The sequence below is a fragment of the Coturnix japonica genome, chromosome 26, assembly GCF_001577835.2.
Source record: "Coturnix japonica isolate 7356 chromosome 26, Coturnix japonica 2.1, whole genome shotgun sequence".
In the NCBI taxonomy this organism is placed as follows: Eukaryota; Metazoa; Chordata; class Aves; order Galliformes; family Phasianidae; genus Coturnix; species Coturnix japonica.
This window is the reverse complement of record NC_029541.1, coordinates 3,747,100-3,772,344: the sequence shown is the minus strand read 5'-3', so window position 1 is coordinate 3,772,344 and position 25,245 is coordinate 3,747,100. Positions and strand designations below refer to the sequence as shown.

The following is a 25,245-nucleotide window of genomic DNA, read 5'->3' as shown; positions in this document are numbered from 1 at the left end:
GGAACGATCCCATCTCTCTCACCCCCCTTCACTCACATTTAGAGTCCAAAGTTGGCTTTTGGTGCAACTGAAGCTGCCTCCAGATGGCTTCATCTGTTCTCATCCTCACCAGGGTAGGAAGGATTTGAAACACTATCTTAGAGTAGACAAGAGTAAAGATGCCGTGTTAGTTCTGGACGCATCTTTTTAATATCAATTATTACTCTTCTCTTTATAAGGGTCTCTAAAATATGTTACTCTATTATAAGGATTACTTTGTGCAATATTGTTTGTGTAGGCTTTGTTATACATATTAGCACCTCAGTGTAGAGGTCACTATTTTAAACTGATAGGAAAAAGAGAATCATCAGATGAAACCGCAGTGATTAGTTAGAGCCTGTATTACTCCTTATGTGTATGTATGTATTGTCTTCGGTACAGAAATGAGGACTAGGAAATATTTCAATTTAAAACTAATTTACAGATTGAAGTGGTAGTGACTCGCTTTAGTAATCTGTGTAAATAAGGTGTTAGAATGGAAAGCTTTTATGATAAAATGTGATTGATGCAGGGGTGTAATTTAATCTTAGCAGGAATCCTGGATCATCCGGACCGGTTCGTTTCCGAGCTGTCTGTTCTCTGGTGGGTTGGTTTTTGTTTCCCACTTTTTATGTTGAGAGGAATTTTGTAGCTTTAAGGGTTGTTCAAAGTCAAATTCCTCGCAGGCAATAGTGGCTTCAGTCCATCCTGAACATCCCATCACCCGGCGGCGTTCTCTCCTCTGTTAGTCTTCCAAGTGCCCGTTCTCCTTCTCACCTGTGCTGTTCTGCTCATGGCAGCAGAGCAAAGCAATGAGGTTTTGCTCAGGAGCTGACAGAGCTGCAGGTGCTCGATGGTCCCACAGCTGTACCCAGTAACACAGACTAAGAAACCCTCACACACTGACCTGCCTGCTTTGTGTTGGAGGCCGAACGAAGGGAAATCAATCTGTGAATCCTTTGTGTGAAATTCTAACAGTGTTTTAAATGGATAAAGGCAGAAGATGGGAGAGACTCATGTAGCTTTTAGAACTGCTGCAATGAAACCTGATGCTCTGGGGTGTCTTTGCTGTGCCCTGCAGCATCGTGCTCTCTGTGTTCAGTCACTGATCACATCTAATAGCACATAGTATGTCCTCAGAGCTGGATGTGAAGGATGGAGGTGAGAGCAGGATGCAGGAGATGTGCTTTGGTCACATCTGACACGGCCTCTTTGGGAAGGTGGGATGCTCAGGGCATTCATTGGCTCTTCATACCTATAGACATCACCATACACTATCAGGGCTCTGTTCTGTGCTCTATCAGCTCTCCTTACACCTCAGTTCTGTGGGACAAACTGTCACAGCTTCTACCATGGGCAGCAGTTCCCACCCATCACCTGGCACTGCCTTCAATGGAGAAACAGAGCCCCAAATCCCACCTGCCCAGGGTCTATGGGGGCAATGGCACATGGCAAAGAGCAGGCGACCCACTGTGGCTCTATTGAACAGCTCAAAGCCCTTCCAACGCTTCTGGTTCCTTTGTACAGCGTGTTTTGTGGTTTCCATGTTGCTGTTGTGTGCTTTGGGTTCCATTGGCAGCTCTGGTTTTGCTGCGGTTCATTTACAAGGCCCCATTGCCTGTAAGGCTGTTTGCTTGGTGCAGCCTTACCCTATTTATTGACGTTCTGATGATCCGTGTATGCAGGTCGAGCTCTAAATCCTCTCTGTGACTAACCCTCAATGAATGCGGTGCGTTTCTTGCTGTTTCTGTGTCAAATATTCCGACGGAATGCAGAATTCAGAGCCTTTTTTTTGTTGTTATTGCCGTTGTTTTGGGTTATTTTATTATTATTATTTTTTTTCCTCCTCCCTGTAAAAAGTATTTTTTTAAATAAACAAAAAATGGGATTTTTTTTCGTCCTTTACCGTTTGGTCTCTTTATTTTGGGGGCGGGGCGGGGCGGTAACTGCGGGTCGGGCTTAAGGTGGAGCGGGTCGGACCGGAACCGCATGGCTGCCTGCGAGCGGGACGCGATCTCCTGGTACCAAAAGAAGGTGAGTGCGTTGTGTTGTGCTGCGGGTGCCGGCCCCGCTGGGTGCTCAGCCCTTTATCCCCCTGTAGGTCGGGGCTTACGATCAGCAGATATGGGAGAAGGCGATCGAGCAGACGGAGATGAAGGTAACGTTTCTCCGCCCTCCCTGAGCGGCGCTGCGCTGCGGCCCGAGCGGCTCACGGCTCTTTGTTCGCTGCTGTGCAGGGATTCAAGAGCAAACCCAAGAGGAAGGGCCACATCCAGGCCGACCTGATCGACGTGGATCTGATCCGAGGTACAGGGGGGGGTGAACGGGGCGGCCCGGCAGCAGCTGGGTGCGATAAGGAGCGGGTGAAGGAGGCGGAGCGGCTCGTCGGGCTGCGGCTCGTCGGGGCTGGTGCTTTGGCCCGATAGAGTCATTGCGGCTCTGTGTCTCCTTGGAGGTTCTACGTTTGCCAAAGCGAAGCCCGAGATCCCCTGGACGTCGTTAACGCGGAAGGGAATCGTCAGGGTTGTGTTCTTCCCGCTGTTCAGTCGGTGGTGGATCCAGGTTACGTCCCAGCGCATCTTTACGTGGCTCCTGCTGCTCTATGTTATGCAAGGTAAGGGCTGTGATGCTGTCTTTTTGTCTACAATAACATCATATGCTTTCATAGCCTGCTAAGGATGCTGCCTGAAATCCCTTTGTCTGCTGACAATATTGGCCCAGGTCAGAAGGCAGAGTGAAAAACAACCAGTCGAGATGGATGTGGAAATGAGGCTGCACTCGTTTCTGCAGTAAATCCTTCTCCTTTCCAGTCGTAGCAGTTATATTGTACTTGGCGATGCCTGTTGTGAATGCCAGTGAAGTCATGGGACCCATGTGCCTTATGTTACTGATGGGGACTGTTCACTGCCAGATAGTGTCCACCCAGATGAACAAAACAGCAGGAAACAACGGCCTCAGCAGGAGGAGGAGGTGAGAGGTAATGGGTTTCCTTGCTGGGATCGGAGCTTACGGTGAATTGCTCATGGTAGAAATTAGTGGGTAAACGTCTCCTGTTTGCATGTAAATAGCATGAAGGGATCTTTTAGCTGCGATACCAATTCTCCTTTCGTTCTTTCTAATCAGGAAATTACGTAAATCTGTGGGTGCTGATGGGAGCAGCTGGGCTCCTCCTGACAGAGCCAGCACAGAACAGCAGGCGGAATCCACGTCCACGCTCAGCAGTTTATTTGGCATTCTGTTCCGGAGGAGGTGAGAGATCTGCCCCTGCTTTGTGTGTTTGTAACCACCCTGCGTGAGCTGTTTGATATTGGAAAATGAAGATGGAGTCACACTGTCACTGATGATCCCGAGCCCTGCCAGAATCAGGCCATGGAGAGCTGCCAGCAGGAGGCAGCCCTGTATTCCCATATAGGCCACTAAGATATCAGAGGGATGGAGCTCCTCTCCTATGAGGAAAGGCTGAGGGAACTGGGCTTGTTTAGCCTGGAGAAGGCTACAGAGAGACCTCATTGTGGCATTCCAGTACTTGAAGTGAGGGGGAATGGCTGTTTGTGAGGGTGGGACAAGGGGGAATGGTTTGAAACTGAGACAGGGGAGCTTGAGGTTGGATCTTAGGAGGAAGTTTTTCCCCCAGAGGGTGGTGATGCACTGGCACAGGTTGCCCAAGGAGGCTGTGGATGCCCCATCCCTGCATCATTCAAGGCCAGGCTGGATGTGGCTCTGGGCAGCCTGGGCTGCTGGTTGGTGACCCTGCATATAGCAGGGGGTTGGAACCACATGATCATTGAGGTCCTTTACAACCCAGGCCGTTCTATGATGTTCCTCAGAGCTTTTCTCTGATGCAAAGATGTGATTTTATTTCCTCACCCAGGGTCAAAAGCTCGAAGCTGGTGGCTGAGAAAGGAACTGAGACAGAACACGGTGTGAGCGCCGTGAATAACGGCGTCAAGCACAGACATGGCCGGTCTGAGCACAGGCTGCTGCACTTCAAAGAGAAAAATAAACTTTCTGATGTGGAGAAGAGCCATCAGGTACCATCCCTAAAAGACTGTCACTGTACAATAGCAGCATTAGCCTGGAACCTTTGGTTTGATGCAGCTCAGGTTGGCTGTTTGTTGGTGCTTTTGCCTTGTTTTCACTGCTGTATTTCTAGGATGATTGCACCAACAGAGATGGTGCATCTGATGAGCTTTCAAGCGAGGAGGATGCTGAAGCAGTGGCAGAAAGGATCTTGTTACGGCAGCACGTAGAGGGGGCTTCCAGTGACAATAGCTATGAAGAGAAGAAAAAGCAGTGCCCTGTTTCTCTGAACCAGGCTGTCTCACAGGTATTCATGTTGAACTGATGTTGTTTTCCACCCAGTTTTCTGCTATGGATCATGTGCTGTTTCTCCTTTGTTTTTGGCAGGTCAAACAAGCCCTGAGAGGTGTCAGAGATTCTGACAGCGTTGCGGAATCTGAACTTGAATCCACATTATATAATCAGGTATGGTTATAAGTTCAAGAGACATTTCTTTACTGACCCTGACCAGCACAGGCGTATCTCTCCCATCAGAATGGCTCACTGTTAAATGATATGTGGGGCTGTCAGTTCCCAGCTACCCCATGGAGGCTCATTTCACTGATTGCTGTGGGGGTGGTGCTCAAATTGGGGCTGTTCTGTCTAAGTTGTATTTGATTTCAAAGGACTCGAGGTCGTGTGTGAGTGTGGGGTCCCGGAGCTGCAGTGTGACCCGGAGAGACTCCGAGAGCACACGGCAGGACTCTGAGACAGAAGACATGCTTTGGGATGATCTGCTGCATGGGCCGGAGTGCCGCTCATCCTGCACCAGTGACAGCGAGGAGGAGACCATGAAAGGTGGCAGGAGAGACCTGAAGGAAGATGTTTTTCAGCAGGTCTGTTGGTTTCTATGCTGCAATTGAGAGAACTGAGAAAGATTTTTCAGGTGTTTTCCTTCAGTTCACACAGTTCTCTCCCATCCCCAAATCCTGCCCAAATTAAACAGAAGGCGCAGCTGAATGCTGGTGCTTTAATGTGAGCCATTAGTAGAGGGGCAGAAATGCATCATGTGCCCATTGTGTTCTTTGCTCTTTGACAGAACCATTTGCTGTGGCTACAGAATACAAGCCCAGAATCTGCAAAAGTGAGTGCGCTGATCTGGGAAGGGAATGACTGCAAGAAGGTGGATATGTCTGTGCTGGAGATCAGCGGGATCATCATGAGCAGGGTAAGAGGGCAAAGCAGTGCAATTTCAGCAGCAAAAACTTACAATAGTTACACCTGCAATTACTGTGTGCAGTATAAAAGCAGCTCCTCCCCCAGCTGCAAATGTAGCTGTGTCCCAAAGGTACCTAAGAATTGCATAAGCAAAAACTCAGCAGGTCTTGTTGAAGGCTGCTGAGTCTGTTTTGTTCAGTTTGGACTAAAATGGGTGCAGTGATTTTAGGTTGCATCCTCTGAGTGCTTGACTGAATGCAGCCACAGCACCACACAAAAAGCCTGACTTAATGGTGATGTTTTTGTTCCTGCTCGCCAGGTTAATGCCTACCAGCAGGGAGTGGGCTATCAGATGTTGGGAAACGTCATCACCATCGGGTTAGCGTTCCTGCCCTTCCTCTACAGACTCTTCCACACCGATAACATAGAGCAGTTGTGCTCCATTTCTCTGAAGGAGCTTTTGCACATCTTCTGTGGGGCACCTGCCAGCATCCCTGTCATTGTTCTGTCTACCATCAACTTCCTTGAACGGCTTTGCTTGACCTGGATGTTTTTCTTTATGATGTGTGTTGCTGAGAGAACATACAAACAGGTAGGATTCAATGCATCGAACCCCTTCAGTTGGGCCTTCCCAGGGTGCCATAAGTTGAGCTTTTCTACCCGTTACCACTAAACAGTCCCAAGCAACGTTGCTTCTTTCTCTTTTAGACTCATTCGTGTTTGTGTGTGTGTGTTTTGTTTATGATCTGCAGAGGTTTTTGTTTGCCAAGCTTTTCAGTCACATCACATCGGCTCGGAAAGCCAGGAAATACGAAATTCCTCACTTCAGACTCAAGAAGGTAGAAAACATTAAGATCTGGTTATCTCTTCGTTCCTATCTAAAGGTGAGTTCTGACCCAGGATGGATGCAGCTGGTTATTCCAGTCAGCATAAGCAAAGGTTCTGGGTATCTCCATAGACCCGACCCAACCCTTAGACCCAGTGCTGTCTTTGTTCCTGCAGAGACGAGGCCCGCAGCGCTCTGTGGATGTTGTTGTATCATCCATCTTCTTACTGGCTCTTTCAATTGCTTTCATATGCTGCGCCCAGGTAAGACTCAAATGTTCCCAGCGTGTTTTATTTAAGAGAGCTGAGTGCAGCAGCTTCTTCAATCTGTTATTGAAGAACAGCTCAATAACTGCTCATAACACCCTTTAGTCCTTCACTAAACTACCTGTCACAGACATTTTCTTTCTGATGAGGAAAAAAAAGCTTCAACTTGAAAATGAACAAATTCTCAGGGTTATAAACAAGGCTCTGTACTTTAACCCAGCTGCATGAATGAATTATGCTTCAAGGGCAAATGTGCTGGTTGCTATAGAACACGGATAGCTGTTCTGAAGAGCTGTACAAGGTTTTTGCATGCTTGTTGTGACTGCCTGGCCTTAATTCTTTTTGCTTCCCCAAACAGGTCCTGAAGGGTCACAAAACGTTTCTGAGCGCAGCTTATAACTGGGAGTTCTTAATCTGGGAGGCAGCACTTCTTCTCTTCTTACTGCGCCTGGCATCCCTGGGCTCTGAGACCAACAAGAAGTACAGCAATATTTCCATCTTGCTTACTGAGCAGGTACCTCCATTGGCTTCTTCTCCTTTTGGCTTTATCCCTTTTTTTTGTTGTTGTTTGGATTTAACTATAGCAATTCAAACCAGGCTCATAAACACCATTTGTGCTGCACTGTAATAAAGGAATACAACTCAGCATGGGAGGGACAAGGGGGTAAACACTGAGACAGGTTCAGAGTCTGAATTGCTTCTGGCTTTGGGTTATCACATCAGCCATGTTAGTTAGTTAAAGTGTGATCTATCACTGCCCAAGTCCTATGTAGATGCATCGCTGCTTTAGGAGTGACAACAGATCGACACTGTTATTGTAACTGCCCTCAGATAGAAACTGGTTGGGAATTAATGCTGGGATGTTAACAATGTCTGTCACAGATAAACTTATACCTAAAGATGGAGAAGAAACCCAACAAGAAAGAACAGCTGTCTCTGGTTAACAACGTTTTGAAACTCTCTACAAAGCTGCTAAAGGTAAAAAAAGCATTTGGAATAGGAGCACAGTCTTAAAACCACATATAAAAAGCCACATAGAATAGTGCTGGATAATTCCATAATAATCCTATAGTCCACTGCATTAAGTTTCTGCCAGTAGAAAAAGGGGACTTTTCAGATTATAGATGGCCATTAGAAAACATCTTTGAGCAGAGAGGCTTGGAATGCATAGAATTTCTGTATGTACACTTAACTTGTGATACAGAAGCAGGGCACGGTTAGCATTTTGTGCCAGAGAGCCAACATTAAGTTAAAAGGCAGATAGTTCTGCTATGGACTAACTCTACTATGGGATTTTTGTTCTTTTCCCTTTTCCTTCCACAACAGGAACTGGACACACCATTCAGGCTCTATGGGCTGACCATGAACCCATTAATCTACAACATAACGCGCGTTGTAATACTCTCTGCTGTCTCGGGTGTTATAAGTGATCTGCTGGGATTCAATATCAGAGTAAGTTTAACTCCCCCCCCACCTCCCTCCAGGGAATTCACACTTTACAATTAGTGCTCAGTGCAGGATGGGTGATGGATGAGCCTTACCTGTAGATGAGAAGCATTGCAGTCCTACTCTTAGGTCCATGCTTATTCTCAGAATCTCTTTTCAGTTATGGAAGATCAAACCATGAACTGACTGACCATCAGCACAGCCCTCCCCAGCGGAAGGACACGGCAGAGACCGAGGGCTGGGACACAAAGCAGGGCTGCTCTCACACTACAGAGGTCTGTCACTGCAGTTTCTTTAACAGAGCCTCAAGGTATGCACTGAAAGCTGCCCCTCTGCTTTACTGTTCTGTGACATATAGAATAAATCGGTCCAGTTTATGAAGTCATCCCATGGCATGCTCATGTGAAACAGAGTAAATGGAGCCAAATACCGGTAGTACTTTGCACTGAAGATAGCAGGAACTGCGTGCACTGACTGTGGAGCATCAATCACTACAAAAGCCATGCTGGAATGACACAGGTGCTTGTTACAGGTGCCTTGTTTCTCTAAAAATCAGCCCCGTGCAATAACGTAACACATCAGTCCTCCTGCTGTTGTTCACATCATTTTCAGAGAGCACTGGAGCTACGCTGGGCTTTGTGTATCTGCCTCCAGAGCTCTGCCTGGGTGATACTGATGAGGCATTAATGTGAATGTGCTGAAAAGCACTTTGCTCAGCATTTCATCGTGCTTTTGGCTGCAGTGACAGCAGCCTGCACAGGACGAACGCTGACCCGATGCTGACAGTTGGGCTTGCAGCTGCAGAGCAGCTCTGTAACAGATGGATGCTGGCTGGCTTACATGGGGTTTACTGCAAGTAATTCATCGTTTTTGGAATACACAAATACAGGTAAAAACATCTGTTGGCTAAGAATCACTTTGCTATGGTTGTTCTCTCTGACACCTGAGTGTTTATAGGTAACAGTGGGCTACACACAGCATCCTGCTGTACATCCTTCCATGACAGCTGAACTTGGTGTTCTGAGAAGCTGCTGCAGCTCTGCACTGCAATAGTGCCTTACACTGGAGTACTTAAGGAAGCTCCTGCTGTGGTAATCACGGCAGTGGAAGATGACTGAGAAAGCCTTCCTCACTTACAAATAGATTCTTGTTTAAAAACAACATAGGAAAGACAGAGAAGTTGTAAAGATGTCCTGTAGGCTTGCACTGTCCTTAAGTTTTGCTGACTGTTGTACCAGTCATGAGGAAAAGCAAAATGTGACGTCCTCGCGGCTTCATTCTGTCACGTAAGGAAGCAAGATGGCATAAGAACTTTTGGTAGTAAACTGTTTATAGCTATTTTCTGTACAAGGAAAGGTTGAAAGATGGAAAATGACAACTTGCTATATCAGAATGTACAAATAAACCTGCAGTTCAAGTATTCCTTCAGCAGCAGCTGTTTCTATGCGACTCCACGACTTTATCACCTTTGTTGAACATTTGTTATCTGAGCAGGAAGCCAAGGAAACTTGCACTAATAAACTGCATTTGTTTTCCAGAAGGGTATTTTGTGTGTGAAGTATTAAAGTGCTGGACATCAACAAGGAATCGATCTCATACAGTGCAGAACCAGCAGGCCATGAACTAGAGTTTCTTTTTAATATCTATATAAAAAATAATGAGCGATTTACAGGTCTCTCTCTAGTCAGAACCTCAGAAGTATGTATAAAGGTGCTGTACAATATATAAACATTTACACCCAGTACATCCATACATTGCTTAGCATCCCAAGGCCACGCTGCTAAGTCATCTGATACAGTAAGCAGGGATACAAGTTCTATGGGAGGAGAAATCACACACAGGTCAGACACTAAATCAGGTCACATTGATAGATAGAAAAGATACGGGGATGGAATTAATGTCAGCAGTGTTAATTCATCTCTGTACTACACTTCTGGATTTGGGACTGCACTCGGTGCTTAGGGCAAGTCCATACAACTCAAGACGAACCAGATTCTCTTGGTAAGAGTTCGTAGGTAATATCTACATAGGCTAACTGCAAAGTATTAAGTATTTTCACAGTCATACTCCGTGATGGGGAGCATTTGGTAACGTTATGCTGCACAGCAAATCGAAGGGTCGCCCAACGAGAGGCAGCAGAGCAAAGTTCAGATCTGCTTTAAAGCCCATTTCATTACAAAGCCAAAAGAAGAGCCTTGATTTCAAACAGCAAGTCACTTGTTTGCATTTTAAGGTAAGAAATGCTTGACCTTCTGCACGCTGGGCTGATGAGCTTTTACCACCTTCTGCACTAATTAAAGACCTGCACGCAGGTTTATGCATTCTGCTGACTTACAGCTGTAGGTCTGAGGAGTCAGTGGGTTCTGCTTGTAATATTCCCCAACAGGACTTCAAAAGCCCAAAGAACAGAAATCAGGACTCCTGTACCCCATATATCCTCATGTGCAGCACCCTTAGATTTAAAATAAAATACAGGGGGTTTCTCATATGCACAGGCAGGAATTTCATTTAAGAAGTCGATGCGGTGGTTGGTTCTGTCCTAAGGATTCTTAGCTCTACAGAGGGAGAGCAAATCCAATTATGAAGCAGCAATAAATAATGAAAGGTGGGACTTGTCAGTAACGCAGCAGCAGAACGAGGCTGAAAACAAATTCACGGTCCAAGGAGGACAACAGACCCAAAGGAACGGTGCTATTCAACAGGAACCAGCGCTTTCTGGACAGGTGTTTGCCAGCAGTTACTGTGAGCATCCTCACGAATGGAGAGAAGAAAAGCAATTCTGTCGTGTTGATAAAAAGCAAAATTACAAAACATCCATTATGTCAAATATAATTTTTTTATCTACATGATTTTATATTAGGTATAAAAAAAATTTACCAAAAAGCTCCATTGGAACAGCATCAGTGGCTCAATTTGCTGCCCTGGAATCGTTCGGACCGACTGAACCCATCTCCTCACTGAAGCAGGAGGAAGATGAGCATTTCCTTATGTAAACATGCAACATGCTCTGCAGAAAACACCCATTTCCAACAAAACCTGGACTTTTCCGTGACTGGAATACACTGAAGAATCAGACTGACTGGATACAGTAGATAACTTGGCACAAGAACAAGAAGTGAGTCATGATCACATTGGCATTATAGGCATTAAATAATTTTTGTTCAGAAACTCACAATAGGAGCTGAGGAAGCTGCAGCAGTGCAAGGTTGAGAGCAGCACAACACCGCCTTCAAAGGGACGAGGGGAGCAGTTCATGTCAGCAATCCAAAAAGTCCTTCATGCAGCTTGGAGAACTTCAGAACCAACCAAACCCTTCCCACCCTCTGAACAGCCTTGGAAAAATAGGCCAACTTTGTGAAAAGAAACAAAGCTTTCGAATGATGGTTATTAGAAACTTGGTTCATTCGTTCTCCAATACAAAGCCATTGGTCAGAGCCGTTTGTCAGCCTCACACGCTGTTTTGGTGACTTTGCAGGCAGCTGGAACCCTCCAAGGTCCAGGAGTTATCGGTGCTTTTTTGACTGGAGAACTGCTTTCAGATTTGGGAATTCCATCGTCTTTGGTTCCATCGTGCAGCTCCACGTCTCCACGTTGGCTGTTCAGAACATCAGCCTGTTGTGCTTCCAGCCTTTTCAGTTTCTCCACGGAGAGCAGCGGAATATCAGAAAGACTTGAAGTTTTGAACCTGCTGGAACCCGCTTCTCCCGAGTTCCACTTCCTTGTTTGTTCACCTTCAGCTCTGTTCCTCCTGGAGTCACTGAATGGAAACCTGCCCTCATCTAACGTCGCGTATTTTCTATCTGGAAACCACAATTCCTTCTTTCCAGAAACCTTCTGCTTGGTGTCTTTCCTCGTGACTCCTGTTTTACTGCTCCCACCTCTCAGCTGTTCAGTCTTATCAGCACCTGTTCTATCATGATGCTCCTGCATCCTGCCTACCACTTCCGTACTGAGATGCTTCTGAGGACTGGCAGACATGCCTTGATCTCCACCATAATACTGCTTTCTGTTACTGCTGTTCATTCCTGTTTCTGTGGGTTTACGTGGGACATTGCTGTGGGTTCTATCCGCATCCCTCTTTCTAGGGCTGTGCAGTCCTGTCACACGGTGTCCTTCGGCTGCCCCCAACTTTTCTGGGCTCGCAGATCTGTCTCTTCTGGTCCCTAATTCCAAACTACCTTTTGTGACTTCAAACCCAGCACTGGAGGGAAGATCCCACCTGTTCTTTGTTCTCTGGGGAGAAGACGGAGGCTTCATCTCAAACTGGTTTTCAGTTAAAGTGCTTATCTTATCAGGCACAGTGTTCCTCGCTTGATCCAGTTTCTCAGACAGCTGAACTTTCCTTAAAGCTTCTCCTGGTACCGGTAAATAACACATTTCAGATGGGGAAGCAGAATGTGAAGATGAGGATAATGGTGACAGCTCTTCATATATTACATTTGACGAAGATGGATTGTAACTATCCCAATCACCTGGAAGGGAATGGGGAGAGATTTCACTGAGTTATTAGAGAAAGAAAAAGCTCCCTCAACAACCTACAAGATTCACACTATTGAGGTACGGGCTGTTACGTGAAATCTTCCATTTTACTAAAAGACCACGTAGTGCCATGAGCTTTAAGTCTTATTTAGAGCCTCTTATTTCATTGTTCTACAGCCTACAGCAATCAGAAGGAAATGATTGTGGAACAAGCTGCTGCTCAGGATGCTGGCATGATCCCTGCAGGACTGACGTGGTTTTGTATCAGCACATTTTAGAGCCAGTGCAGCCAAACTGCACAATTAGTTCCTGGCTTACGTTCTTAAGGGAAAAATCAAATGAACTGAAACTTTATAAGAAAAAAAAATACATCTGAAAACAACGAGAAATTGAGGTTATTCATAGCTTTGCACTTGAATAATAGAAAGAGATGAAACACAAGACATGCAGATTTACCAAGTCTTTAAGGAAAACCCAAGAAAAGCACTGAAAGCCCTTAATGCTGCTCAGGTTTCACGTAGGGACACAAACTGGAAGGAGCCAAACCTGAAGGAGGAAGAGAAAAAGCCCAGAACTACATACCAAAATCACAGAGTACAGCAAGCAAGATTTCAATCAGAAACGTGTGATTAACAGCAGGACGAGAGGCAGCAAAACCATTCCCTTCCCCACAGCTGCTGATCTTATCTACCTTGCTCGACCTTATCTCTCGCCCTGCTGTTGGCAGAGGGTTGCAGATCCCTTCTGCCATTTCTATGATTCTGGGTCAGATTTAGGAAGTTTCTATGAAGAAGGCGGCCAGGAGTGGTTCCGGATAGCTGCTGTGATGTCCTCTCAACGCACAATAAACATTATTTATCATTGCTGAAATGATACCAAGCATAAATAGCTGTTTGTAAGGAGAGAGCTGGAGGTGACCTCACAGTGGCTCCCTCTCTTTGAAACCAACTTTAGATGCTGATTTTAAAGAGAACCAACAGAAGCTCATCCGAACACACAGGGCTCAACTTCCACCATTAAGAACCAGAAATTCAATGTGAAACACAAACTCAACCAGACAGAAATCAAGGAGGATGGCACAGGGCAGATCTCATAGCTCACAGATGGGCTGTTTCTGTGCCATGCACAAATGCACTCTGACTTCACCGTGACGTTCAGTGTGAAACATTAAGATGTTAAGAATCATCTCTGGTGGAAAAGAACTTCTGAGCAGATTTTATGCCTACAGCAGACGCCATTTGCTGCCTGTAAGTGACTGCACACAGCAAACTGTCTGGTAGTTCAAGCTGTGGGTTTTAGAGCTTAAACAGGCTGAAGTCATTATCAGTTACCATCACTGAAAAAGTGACCTTATAGTTTAGGAAATTTACCATCACAATCCTGGCGTCAGCATCAAGAGTTTAAGAATTAAAAGGTGTCCTCAAAGCAGAACACAAACAGTGCTTTGCTTTCAAGTACTGCCAGGGCCTGATCTTTTTGATTCATTATTTTAGGTTATATCCTAAATCAGACTCAAAATCATCAGTTTAGAATGAACTGGTGGTGATTTCAGTGAACAAGCACAAGGTGTCTTTATTAAATAGACTGCAGCCCAATGCCACCAAAGGACACTGCACCGGAGCTGACGTACTGTGATCTGGTATCAAGCCGGTCCCTGGTCTCAGCAGCAGCAGAACTTTGTTCCCTCCAGCCTGAATCAGTTCAATGGCTCGTGTGTGAGTGATTCCCTGGGTGGGCTCTCCATTAATTTCAACTATTTGGTCACCGACCTGAAAAGAAAATAGCAGCCAGGTGAGTTGTTATCAATTGCAGCTGCCATGAAATAAGTTTTCATTTAGGAACAAACAACAAAGAGCCAGACATGTCTGTGTTTCATGTTAAATCCACACAGCAATAAACAACAGCATCCCAAGACACTGATTGGTTCCAAGTAGGAGAGCTCACAGTTACACAGTTATCAGTAATAAGGTCTCTGAGGTCAATGAGCAACTGCAATTACCTGCCCAATGCCCAAGGCAATGCATGCTAAGTCTGCAAATCGGAGAAGGGGACTCAAATAGCACCTTTTCAGTGTCATGAAACCTGCTTTGCAATTCACAGCTCAGCCAATGGATGTCACTACTGCCTACATCTAAAGGTTAAAGACAAAGCCTGGGCTTTGTTAAATAAATTGCCTCTGCCAAAGAAGGTCACCAGCTGGTTTCTCATCTGCCAGGACAGGACGCTCTGCACCATGCTACGTGCCTGGCGTCATGCTCAGCTGCCATTAACTGGGTGAGAAATTCCTCTTTGTTTCAGAGGGCAGCCAGCAGAATGTCAGCATTTCACAGCTGGGGAGGGACAAAGTGAATGACAGAGACATGGAACAGGCTCACCCCGGGTTCCAGCTCTGAACCACCCCTCCCTGCAGCCACAGTCACTGCTGGGCATCAAAAGAACTCACAGCTGGGCTGGTACCCGGAGTGCTGCACCAATAGGGAACAGTGCTGCAGAGTTAAGAGACCTGAGCATGTTTGAGGATGTTTATCACTATTAAGTATTCTTAGTACAGCATTTGGGAGTGAAATTCCTTATAAAGACATAAGAATTAGCTTATTAATCTTTGAAAGCAATAGCCCTTTAGCTTCAAATACCACACAGAACAACAACAGCACAACGTACACACAAAAATTCTTTATAAATTCACTGACACAGCGATGACTCTTTCAGTTTTCTCCTCCACTTTGCAGTTTCTTGTCTGTGCTCCCCATGTAAACCATGTTAAACTCACATGGAAAAAAAAGACAAACTCACATGGACTCTCCCATCTTTGACGGCTGGTCCATCTTCAGCGAGCCGAAGGATGAATAAACCCATGTTGTATTCCTTTCCTCCTCGAAGGCTGAACCCGAAGCCACGAGGGCCTCTTTCCAATTCGACTGGAAAACAGCCAGAATTCTGTGCAAAAAGGGAGACAGAATGGAGAGCTGAGGACCTGCAGGCAGGTTTAGATCTTCACTTCTCTAGTAAAACATTTCATGTGCTTCTTCCCCTTTATATACATGCAACATGACTTACACTGAATTCATCACAACTCGCGTACAATGAGGTGCAATAGTTTCCTTTTAAGTCTACATGTAAATAATGCTTTTCCATCTTAGTTTTAGATGCTGATGACCCAGCATGTATTTTGCCTGGCTCTGCATCCTTACCTGTGCCTGCGAATGCCGGCTGCCAACACCCGAAGCACCTCCAGCATCAGGTTGTGCCAAGTGCTTATGCTCAGGCCACGAAAGCCTGTAACTATTAGAAACTTCTTTTCCAGCTTCACCTTCTGTAGCTCCCCTACGGAGAGGCAAAAGGAAGCAAATGTTACCCTTGCATTTAGCAATTCCAAGCTTGTCTGGTTGTTCTCAGCTCCTCTTCCCAAACCCAAAGCTCTGTACCTGTCCGTGCTGGCAGCAGCGCTCTGTGTTGATCCCAGAGCTCGGTGCTGAGGAGCTGGGCTTTGCTTGGCAGAGTTTGTTCCTGACGGAGGACCACGGTGTTCTAAGAAATGCAAACAAAACCAAGAGTCAGAGAAGCATCCTAAAGGTAAAGCCATGCACACACACTGAGAGACCACGGTGACCAGCAGCACTGAGCCTGCTCCTCACAACAGCCTGGAACAAGGTGATCCAGATACTGACGTGCATCAATGGGGATGTCAGTGTTCTCCAAAAGCTACGTAAAAACTGAATCCTAAGGACACATTAATAAAAAATCCTTTACAATAATTTAAGATTGTTTCCCTTCCACAACAAGCAGCGATTGCACACTTTGCAGGAGATGAAAAAAACATGTTTCAGAATACAAAATGTCACTTAAAAGAGTAATGAACCAGAGCCTATGTAAAAAGCTGCCTCTTAGCTAGAACCTTAAATGGCAAGTTGTGGCCCAAGATGAACTGACGCACTACATTATAAACTCATCAACTCCTTTTCCTCCTTGTGTTTAAAATAAAACCCCAAACTGCAGGTGCTCCAATGCTCATTAGGTGCACCTTGTTACTGCACTGCTGAGCTACAAAGCAACCAACCCAAACCACAACAAAATACATAAAGCACCCAGGCATTTTTGGGATAGCAAAGTGCATTATCAGGCTGAATATCTCGGTTATGCTGAACTCAGAAGGACTTGGTGCTATTACTGCAACGTGCCTTAAAGAGCTTTTTCTCTAGAGACAAAATGTCAACTTTTACTCCTGGTTTATACTCAGGATTTTAATTTAGAAGCACAGGCAAGAGAAATGCCATCTGTTTGTACAAATTCTCCAGCCTTTTTTCTGCGCTCTCTCTTGTGTTTCTTGCTAATACATGACAGAAGCTGACAGGCTCCTGCTTTTGTGAAAAACGTTGAAGAATGTCTTTTGGAGCATGAAGTGCAATTCGTTTATCCATGTAAAAAGCAAAGACCACACATCTGTGAAAGCCAGGAGGGAGAGAGAAGTGGTACATGGTAGTATTTTCATTGCCAGTCTCAGAGGATGGCACTGAAGATGATGCACTGGGGAACATTAAGCTCTGTGAGGGGTTTCTGTTTTGTGATGCTGAACAACCTCTGGCAAAATGGGTGTTTTTCTCTTTGGAGCTGCATCTTATCTTCGTCCTTTGCTTTGTGAATGATCCCTGCAAAGCTCAGGAACCCCAACAGTGGGAACTGACTGAAGCTTTGACTCATTTACAGATGAATTCTGCTGTATGGAGGTTATGCTGTGAGCTACCTGCAGTTCCACAACTAATGGAAGGAGAATTTTAGAACAGCCATTTATTCCCATTTCTGAGGAACAGGTTCTGCTTCTCTCTCTCTTTCACTGTTAAAAACTCCCTGCACCTGAAACAAACCAACTTCAGCTCCTCTGAGTTACAAGTCTTTACTGACCAGTCTTCTCAGCCTAATTTTATCTCCAAATCCATGATTGAGGAAAGAGGAAAAGCTACTTTCTTACACAGCGTCCAGGTGAGGTCATGCATAAATAAGGGACAAAAAGATTATATTCCATTCTGAAGGCAAAGTTGACTGAGAGTCCAAGAGAAGCAGATCTAATGCATTCAACTCACACTTCACTTGCATTACAAACACTGCCCTGCTTTGAGGTGTTCCTTCAAACTGCAGTGAATTAGATTTGATAGAAATGAAGATCTTAATAGAAGAACAACAATTTGTAGAAGTCTCTCTGCTTAGAGAATTAACAAGAAAGGAAATGAAGCCCTTGAAATTCTGCATTAGAAATCTCTTTTCCAAACACCTTAAAACACTCCCTTGTAAGCAAACTGACCTCGAAAGCTACAAACAGATGTGGCACACGTGGCAGCCACATTCACCTGAGCAGGTTGTGCAACCTCACCTTCCTCAGCAACGACGGTCAGAGTCACCACGTGTCCTGCATCTTTGATCAGCTGCACGATGCTGTCGTGGGAGAGCTCCACGATGGACTGCCCGTTCACTGCCGAGATGCGATCTCCCACCTTCAGCTTCCCGCACTGATCTGCTGGGCTCCCATCTATCACACGCCCGATCTTGTGGGGAATCACTGCAGAGTCAGAACAAACCCATCAGCTTCTTCAGAACACACTTAATATCCCTATGAGACGAGCACTGAGCAGACCCAGACCTCCCACAACCATCCCAGAGACTGTTCCTGCTCTGAACACTGCAGACAACCAATAAGGCCTCACCCATCAGAGCGAGATCAAACCAAAGGGGTTGTGGTACAGCCCTTCTGTTATCCCAGCACTGCTCTCCCATGTGCTTTTCTAAGGGGTCAGGGAGGTGAGGAACATCGTGCATGTGTCAGGATTATCAGCTGACTGTTCAAACCACGCCATCAAAGCTGAAACACACCGTCAGCAGGCATCCAGGATTAAAGAACCATCAAGGACAGTTTTAATGAGCCCGTGCAGAAGTTACTGTGAAGCAACAGACATTGATGCCTTCTAGCATTTACCATGACTTTAAATTTTAATTACATTTCCCTTAATAGACTACTTTTAAAGCATTACATAAACCTAAGAGCCAACTGTGAAAAGCACTGCAGGGTTGCAGACTCAATTGCTGATTGCTTGTTTTAGAGCATCTCAGCTTCAGAACAACACAGTGGGTTCACATTAAATCATGGCATAGGAAACTTCTGCACAGCAGAAACTCCAGCACCAGTCAGTGACCAAAGCACCAGATTCCAGCACTCACCGCCAGGAGGAGGTTTGTTTTTGGAGGTGAGAATGACAAAGCCAAATCCTTCGTTCTCCTTCCGCTGCAGACAGACATCATAGACCTCTGGGGACGGCTGGGTGCCAAATTCTGCCCGATTCAGGCGGGGAGAGCTGTTCTGTGCCACCACAGCCTGCGACTCCTCCTCCTCTGCTTGCTTTTCTCCTTAAAGGTAAGGCAAAAAACAAAGCCGCTGTTCTATCAGGTCAATACAACAGAAGCGTGTATCTCACTATCAGTGCCAACAAGAGGAAACACTGCCTGCCTGGGAACGTAAGAAGCAACTTATAAACAATGTGATCCATATAAAACAGAAATCAGATATTGGATGAAGCAGAGGCCCAGAGCCCTGCACAGGTGTGCACAAATATGCAAGACACTGCAGCCTCATTTCCCAAAGCAGAACAGACCTGGCAGCGTGTACAACAAAACTTTGTCAGAGTGAAGTGATGCCTTTTGTTGCAGCACAGTATGTCGTGGCTTTTCTGCAAGCTACATATACAAGATCTACAGCAGAGATCCAGCTACAAAAGAGATTTACTGCTGTCTTAAACAAGGACAACTCCTAAGTTCTGCTTTTCTCCACTTACTCAGAATTACAGCTGACACTCCTGAACCTCAGGCTGCTCAATTCTAGCACAGTAACCAATGCATTTCAGAACAACTTTAGTTGACTTGATTGCAACAAGGAGCATGTTCTATTAGTCAGATCTATTTCACTCTCTGGTCAGATACGTACCACCAAAGAAGATCTTCCTCCGGACCGTGAGCAGCACCTGACCGTTCCGTGCAGCACTGGTCATTAAGTCCAGAACTTGTTTGTGTGACTTCCCCTTAACAGGGACTCCATCGATGCACATCAGTTCATCAGCAGCTCGAAGCCTGCCATCTTTTTCTGCTGCTCCCAACGGGATTATGGCTCCGATATAAATCTATCAACAGGGCACAGTCAGTGGGTTAGATACGAGCATTTGATTGCTTGTTTCTAGCAGAACAGCCATTGAGTGATTACCTTTAAAGGTCCCTTCCAACTCCCTTCCTCAGTCAGAGCCCTGCACAACCACCTGGTCCCATGGATTGAGCTGCAGCCCTCAGACCACACTCAGCACCTCCATGGTGAGGGAACACACACTGCACCCATGGGGATGCTGCAGAGAAACCAGAACCGGACACACACCATGAGGAGTCTGTGTGTTTGCCCAGAGCATGGCTCACTCCATCCAGCTTTAAGCAGAACTGGATTACATCTCCCAGCTTTAACTGGATTACTCAAGAGCATTTCACTGACTGAAGACCAAATTATTTCCCTCTCTTACAAGTTAAACCACTTCTTAAACCCAGAATCAAGCGGGTAATCTGAACTGAATCTCCATCTCTAAAAGTCGATTATCAATCATTTTTCCCATCACTTAGAAGGGGAGAGAAAAGAGGAGGACAGAGCAGGAACCATCCCAATGGCAGCACAGTGAGACAACACATAGGCAGCTGTAAGAAGTTTCACCTACAGGCTGATCTGGTCCGTCCCCTCCAAGCACTCGGAATCCAAAGCCCGACTCTTGTTTTCGCAGGAAAACATCCAAATCTCTGGTGTTTGGAGCTGAAACAAAACATTTCAAACCTGTGATGAGCTGCCTTTGGTTATTGGAAGGTTATTTCTTTGTCGTGTGTTCTGATTCTTGTTATTGACAGACAAGGATTTACTCGTTACTTTGTGGAATTCCCTTATATAAAGATTGCTAAAACAGACCATTTATCCCCCAGAAGATTTATTTTGGAACAGGAAGCTGCATCTGCTTTGCCAGGCCCACAAAGTGACCAATTTGTTCAGCAATTCCTGGACAGCAAATAGAATATTAGAACATTACACCACCTTTATGACTAATTACATTATTGAAACTATGGTTGAAACACACTGTATAGATTTATCTATTTTTAATGGGCTCTGCTGTTTTCAAAAGTGCATAATTCACACTTAACAAACTCAATACATAAAGTCACAGCACTTTTACCACGTGCATGCCAATGAAAAGGTTCTGTTGTATTTGAGTATTTCCAAGCTGGGGTTGATATACTCACGTTTGTCCTCATACATCGTCTTGGACTTCAAGTAGACTTCTGAAGGGTCCAGTTTAGGAGAGCCTGATCTTACAGCAGTGGGAGGGAAAGGCATAGGCTGCGGGATGGCATCGCTGAGCGCTTCCAAACTCCCTGAACTCTCCTGTTTGTCCTTCTGGAACAGAATCCCACCCCACAAACCCCACGTTAAAGCAAAAGCCTGAAGGAATTCGTGCATGCAAAGATGATAAACGTCACAGAGAAGTGAAATGAACTGGGAATAAGTCAACAGTCTCAGCTTTTTTCTCTTCTCCTGTGACAGCTGCAACACTGCAACACACAGCCATTCCATGAGGAAAAGCCAGCAAGGATCCTTGTGGTCTCCCATCTTAATTTCCAATGGACAGTAAGTTTAAATAATTATTCTGGGCCTTAAACCTAACCCGGAAAACTGGAACGTGGTGGTCTGCACGTGTCTGTGCACGTTGAGTAACAGCACAATATTCTGAGCTGTGCCCTTTTAGGAGGGTGGAAGAAAACTCCCCCAAGCAGCTTCAGCTTTCACACTTGCACGTCCACAAACACAAAGACTTGCCCTTTTTAACTGAACTCGTTTGCCACGTTGCTTAATGCCACTGAACATCGAGTGCTCCATGGGAAAGCTGCTCCTGCCTGTTGTGGAACGATGCTCCTGGAGCCCTGTGTATTTTTAGCATGGCTGACATTGGAGCCGTGCAGACACAGCCCTTGTCCTCCAGCTGCACCGATCTGTGCAGCAACTTCCTTACTGCAGGCAGCTGCACGCTTGTAAGAAACAATCTGCAAATCTCAGGGAGTGCTTTAAAGCACCGAGTGTGAGCGCTCACAGACATGACCCCACAAAAATCTTTCACAATCTTGAGGGCATTTCACCAATCCTAACCATTCTTGGCTGTGTCAAAATAGATTGAAGATGCCCCAGTGGAGGGAACTCCCAAAAACAATGAGCAAACCAGAAAGAAGACTCCGGTGCATTAAAAAGGGAGCAATAACCAGTTTGTTATGAAGAAATCCATTATACCCATCAAACTCATAACACTCAAAGGATCCTGTAGAAGAACTGTTTGAAGCAGAACATATTAAGAAGTCTTTTCGCTACCAACCTTTCCCACCCCCCAGTATTTTTCCAACTGAAACAAATTAAAATCCACTGTAAATACTCACCACTTTGCCAGTTTTAGTAGGTGAGGGTGGACCTGAATAAAATACAACATAGAAAGCAATTTCAATTCTAGGTCATCCAAGATTAAATAGCATTAAGGCAATATAATCAGTTCATCCTGAGCTGAAAGTGATAACTGCTTATTCATTCTTTCTTTAAATTGCAAGGGATCGTTTAGCTGACCAAAGCCATCACTTAGGAGAAATCTCAAATCAGAGTTTCTAGCTGTACAGAAATGAGTTTCTCCCTTTGCTAGAGTGCATTGGAAGAGGGTGTGAATTAGCCTGGTGCAATTTCACTTGCCACCAACGAAATCTGTTTCTTTGGCTGATTGAGAAACAGCAGCATTTGTACAGAAAAAGACTTGGAGATTTTTCCAAACAAGAATGACCCGAGTGCCACCCAACAGGCCTTTTAAAAAGCACGTAGCTATACATGACAACAATAAATTTACATATTTACCTCCTCTTAAGATGAGCAGTGGTACCTCTGCTCCTATTGGAAACTGCTTCAGTACCTCCACGACCTGCAGATGTGTCAAGCTCTGTACATTCTGATGGCAGATCTCCTTGATTACATCCCCTTTCTGAAGTCCTTGGCACCACTGGCTGTCTAATATCATTTTTACCTTCTGTCCTGTAGGGCTGTCTGCAATGGCAAACCCAAAGCCTTTAGGACCTTTGATCAGTGGGATGGTGACCAGCTCTGGCTGAGAGCTTCCTGAAGATGCAACAGAGATCCTCTGCTCATTTGTATCCATGGTAGGGCCATTGAGACGACCATTGACCAACATTGGGCCTGTTTTCCCATTCTGGTCCAACACAACTGTTCCAGCTATTAACTCTTGGCTGGTCAGACAAATGTCTCCTTTGGTCACAGGTGGTCCATTGATAATAGGTGTAGCAGTCACTATATCTACAACTGGTTCCTCACTGTCATCAGGAAGAGGATAGCCACGACACAAAGTCATGTTTACATACTGGTTGACAGGAACTAGTTGAAACATCTGGACAACATCTGCGTGGGTATGGCCAAGGACACAGTTTCCGTTTATGTCTACGATGACATCACCTGTTCAAAAAGGAAGTTAAACAGCATTAAAACCAAACTACACACACCTTTCAAGTCTTCTGAGGCTCAGAAAAGAAAAAAAATCACTGGACAAAATCATTCTGTTCAAGAAATAATAATGCTGGCTTTACCTCCTGACTATCTGTTTCCAAGAAGTGTAAAGGACTTCCTCTTTGTGTTTATCCCGTGTCATCTCAGAGCACAGTATGCTAAATATATAAGGTTTAATCTCCAGCAGAGTTAAAAAGAAACAAACACCCTACTATACAGTCACAGGAGATGAAGCAGCACACACACACTGCTGCAAACAGATGTCTTCTGCTTTAATTCATGCTTTAGAGCATCCTAAATTCAATCCAAAAATAAATCGGATTTTTTTTGGGGGGGGGGTGTTCCTATGTTTATTTTAGGATTGGTTGAACTTAAGCTAGGATTGCGCCCACGCGTATTTCATAGCCTTGCGCTGTTGCCACGTGTGGGTTAAGCATGTAATTTCAAAGTGAAGGGAAAGTACATGTCAAATCCTGAAGCCCTGTTTCATAATACACATCACAGTGATCAAGATTGTGTACGCAATACAATATTCCCAGGAGAAAACCGTCCTCTCAATCTCGCACATCAGCAGCTGCACACTCTAAAAAGCATCAGAAGAAATGCAAGCTTAGAGAAATAATGATTTACCTGGTGCAATTCTCCCATCTTGCGCAGCAGGTCCATCTTTTAACACGTTCTTCACCTGGAGAAACTCATCAGGCCTGTCCCCTCCGATGATGGTAAAACCAAAACCCATCGTGCTTTTTTTCAGTGAGGTCCGTATAAGTGCTCCTATAAGCTGGGAGGGATCTCTAGTGAAGAGAGACTTCTCTGCCCCTGTGCATGATAAGATGCAATATAATCAACCATCAGCAATGCTGCTTTATGGCGGCCACTACATCTCCAAAGTACGGTGACCACAAGCACACGTAAAACAGACAATCAGAGAATTAAGGAAGATATCTTAAAGCCTGGCTACCAAACTTGCATGTTTTCCAAACTGTATTACAGATTAAAACAGGGGACAAATGAAATCTCCCACCTCTAATTTCTGGTTTTACTCTCTTACCCTTGACGTCAATATATATTTAGTGATACCTGATTTTGAAGGGCCACCATCAGTCTGTCCCAGTTGTTTTTTCCTTTTGGCTTCCAACACTGGGTTTTCAAACTGAGTTTTCTGGTTAATGTGACTGTAGACAAAAGGTAGATTAAGGTATCAGAGGAAACCATCCTGCCTGCACCATCCCAAGAGACAACCCACAAATACTATTGCTTGAATGAATTCCAAACTATCAGAATCAACATGGAATGTCTTTTGTTTTTATTTCCTTTCAACTTGATTTACTTTAAAAAACAACGTGATTTCACTTGTAACCAATTGGGAGAGTATACCTTCATCCCACTCCACAAACTTCCAAGCTCATTCCTATTTATTAATTACTATCATTGCTACTTGCTTTCCTTCCCTAGAAGAACTTCACTCCAATATGTCAGCACAACCATATTATGGTCCTTCAGTGATTTAGAAATGTGCACAGCAGCCTCTAGAACTTATCTTTACTCAGTGCAATCTATATACACTGCTATGCAACTGCTTCCCTGCATTCTGCTCAGCTTGTGCCTATTCCAAATTAATACTCAGCACTTACTCAACGTAATATGTTCCATACTGTGGATCTTCTATTTTTTCCCATCCATAAGGAAGTTCTGCAATCAGAAAGAACAAAATTCTCCACTACTTTGGAAAACTACCTGCAAATATCAGCACTCTTACAAAAAAAGGACAGATGAAAAACATGAATTAAACAGAAATCACTTTTTTTTTCCCCTTTTTTTGTTTGAGACTTTTCTTCTGATGAGAAAACATTGGCTTATTCCAAGGAACCTGAAGCCCTGCACCTCTCACTCTGTTCCACTGGATCAGACTTCTATTTAACAAAACCACATCAATTTAAGTCTGTAGTAAACTTAGACCCAAATTAACCTATTTGGGAAGGAAGAACATATGAAAGGGGATAGAAAACACAAAGTCTGGTGAGATGGTAAGCAGCAGCAGATCATTAGTGACTAGAGGTGGCAGGCAGTTAAAACAGAGGTCCAATTACTTTAGCTTTACTGTTCTAGTTACCATGACCAGGGAAATTTAAATAGCTGAATAATTGACACAGCCAGGTAACCAGACATTCCGAGGGATAAAATTTCTGTGTAATCTTGTTTGAGGCTGCCCTAAGTTTGAAGGTACCAGCAATTTTCCTTGCATATGACAGCATGTTACCACTTATTAGTATCAGCATCACTCCACAGGATTTGACAAAAGACCCAGGGGGGCTATTCATTTAAACGTTGTTCATTTGGATATCCTGCATCTCTCCGTTTCAAGTGCTCTTTTTATCCTGTGGTGT

The 25,245-nt window shown here is 44.8% G+C and overlaps 2 protein-coding genes across 7 annotated transcripts in view; one reads left to right on the top strand and one right to left on the bottom strand.

Moving 5' to 3' along the window:
* The first annotated feature begins 1,974 nt into the window (after window positions 1–1,974).
* Window positions 1,975–9,313, top strand: PHTF1 (putative homeodomain transcription factor 1). Its single transcript, XM_015885238.2, has 18 exons — window positions 1,975–2,052; window positions 2,120–2,176; window positions 2,256–2,325; window positions 2,474–2,632; window positions 2,829–2,988; window positions 3,142–3,267; window positions 3,890–4,049; window positions 4,172–4,345; window positions 4,426–4,503; window positions 4,704–4,913; window positions 5,117–5,245; window positions 5,555–5,827; window positions 5,988–6,119; window positions 6,238–6,324; window positions 6,686–6,841; window positions 7,210–7,305; window positions 7,654–7,779; window positions 7,934–9,313. Exons 1-18 carry the CDS (start codon window positions 2,008–2,010, stop codon window positions 7,952–7,954), a joined length of 2,259 nt encoding a protein of 752 aa, XP_015740724.1. The 5' UTR covers window positions 1,975–2,007; the 3' UTR covers window positions 7,955–9,313.
* A 708-nt stretch (window positions 9,314–10,021) lies between these two features.
* MAGI3 (membrane associated guanylate kinase, WW and PDZ domain containing 3) overlaps window positions 10,022–25,245 on the bottom strand; it is a 46,450-nt gene continuing 31,226 nt past the window's right edge. For 3 of the 6 annotated variants that reach the window (XM_015885234.2, XM_015885232.2, XM_015885235.2), the window contains 15 exons: window positions 24,493–24,550; window positions 23,939–24,033; window positions 23,489–23,677; window positions 22,199–22,807; window positions 21,739–21,770; window positions 20,557–20,710; window positions 19,986–20,077; window positions 19,220–19,412; window positions 18,460–18,645; window positions 17,618–17,803; window positions 15,678–15,780; window positions 15,444–15,576; window positions 15,046–15,189; window positions 13,883–14,021; window positions 10,022–12,245 (listed from right to left, as the gene is read on the bottom strand). In XM_015885234.2, the coding sequence (XP_015740720.1) occupies window positions 11,203–12,245; window positions 13,883–14,021; window positions 15,046–15,189; window positions 15,444–15,576; window positions 15,678–15,780; window positions 17,618–17,803; window positions 18,460–18,645; window positions 19,220–19,412; window positions 19,986–20,077; window positions 20,557–20,710; window positions 21,739–21,770; window positions 22,199–22,807; window positions 23,489–23,677; window positions 23,939–24,033; window positions 24,493–24,550 (3,356 nt within the window). In that variant the 3' untranslated portion in view covers window positions 10,022–11,202. Of the gene's footprint in view, window positions 12,246–12,708; window positions 12,799–13,882; window positions 14,022–15,045; window positions 15,190–15,443; window positions 15,577–15,677; window positions 15,781–17,617; window positions 17,804–18,459; window positions 18,646–19,219; window positions 19,413–19,985; window positions 20,078–20,556; window positions 20,711–21,738; window positions 21,771–22,198; window positions 22,808–23,488; window positions 23,678–23,938; window positions 24,034–24,492; window positions 24,551–25,245 lie in introns of all 6 variants that reach the window. The other 3 variants (XR_001559574.2, XM_015885236.2, XM_015885233.2) reach the window with 3 other exon arrangements.

Excerpts from the sequence above, each read along its gene's own strand:
- PHTF1 (XM_015885238.2), top strand. The coding sequence starts at position 2,008 with ATGGCTGCCTGCGAGCGGGACGCGATCTCCTGGTACCAAAAGAAG. Across the intron at positions 2,053-2,119 it reads TCTCCTGGTACCAAAAGAAG|GTCGGGGCTTACGATCAGCA; the intron begins GTGAGTGCGTTG and ends ATCCCCCTGTAG. Across the intron at positions 4,050-4,171 it reads ATGTGGAGAAGAGCCATCAG|GATGATTGCACCAACAGAGA; the intron begins GTACCATCCCTA and ends CTGTATTTCTAG.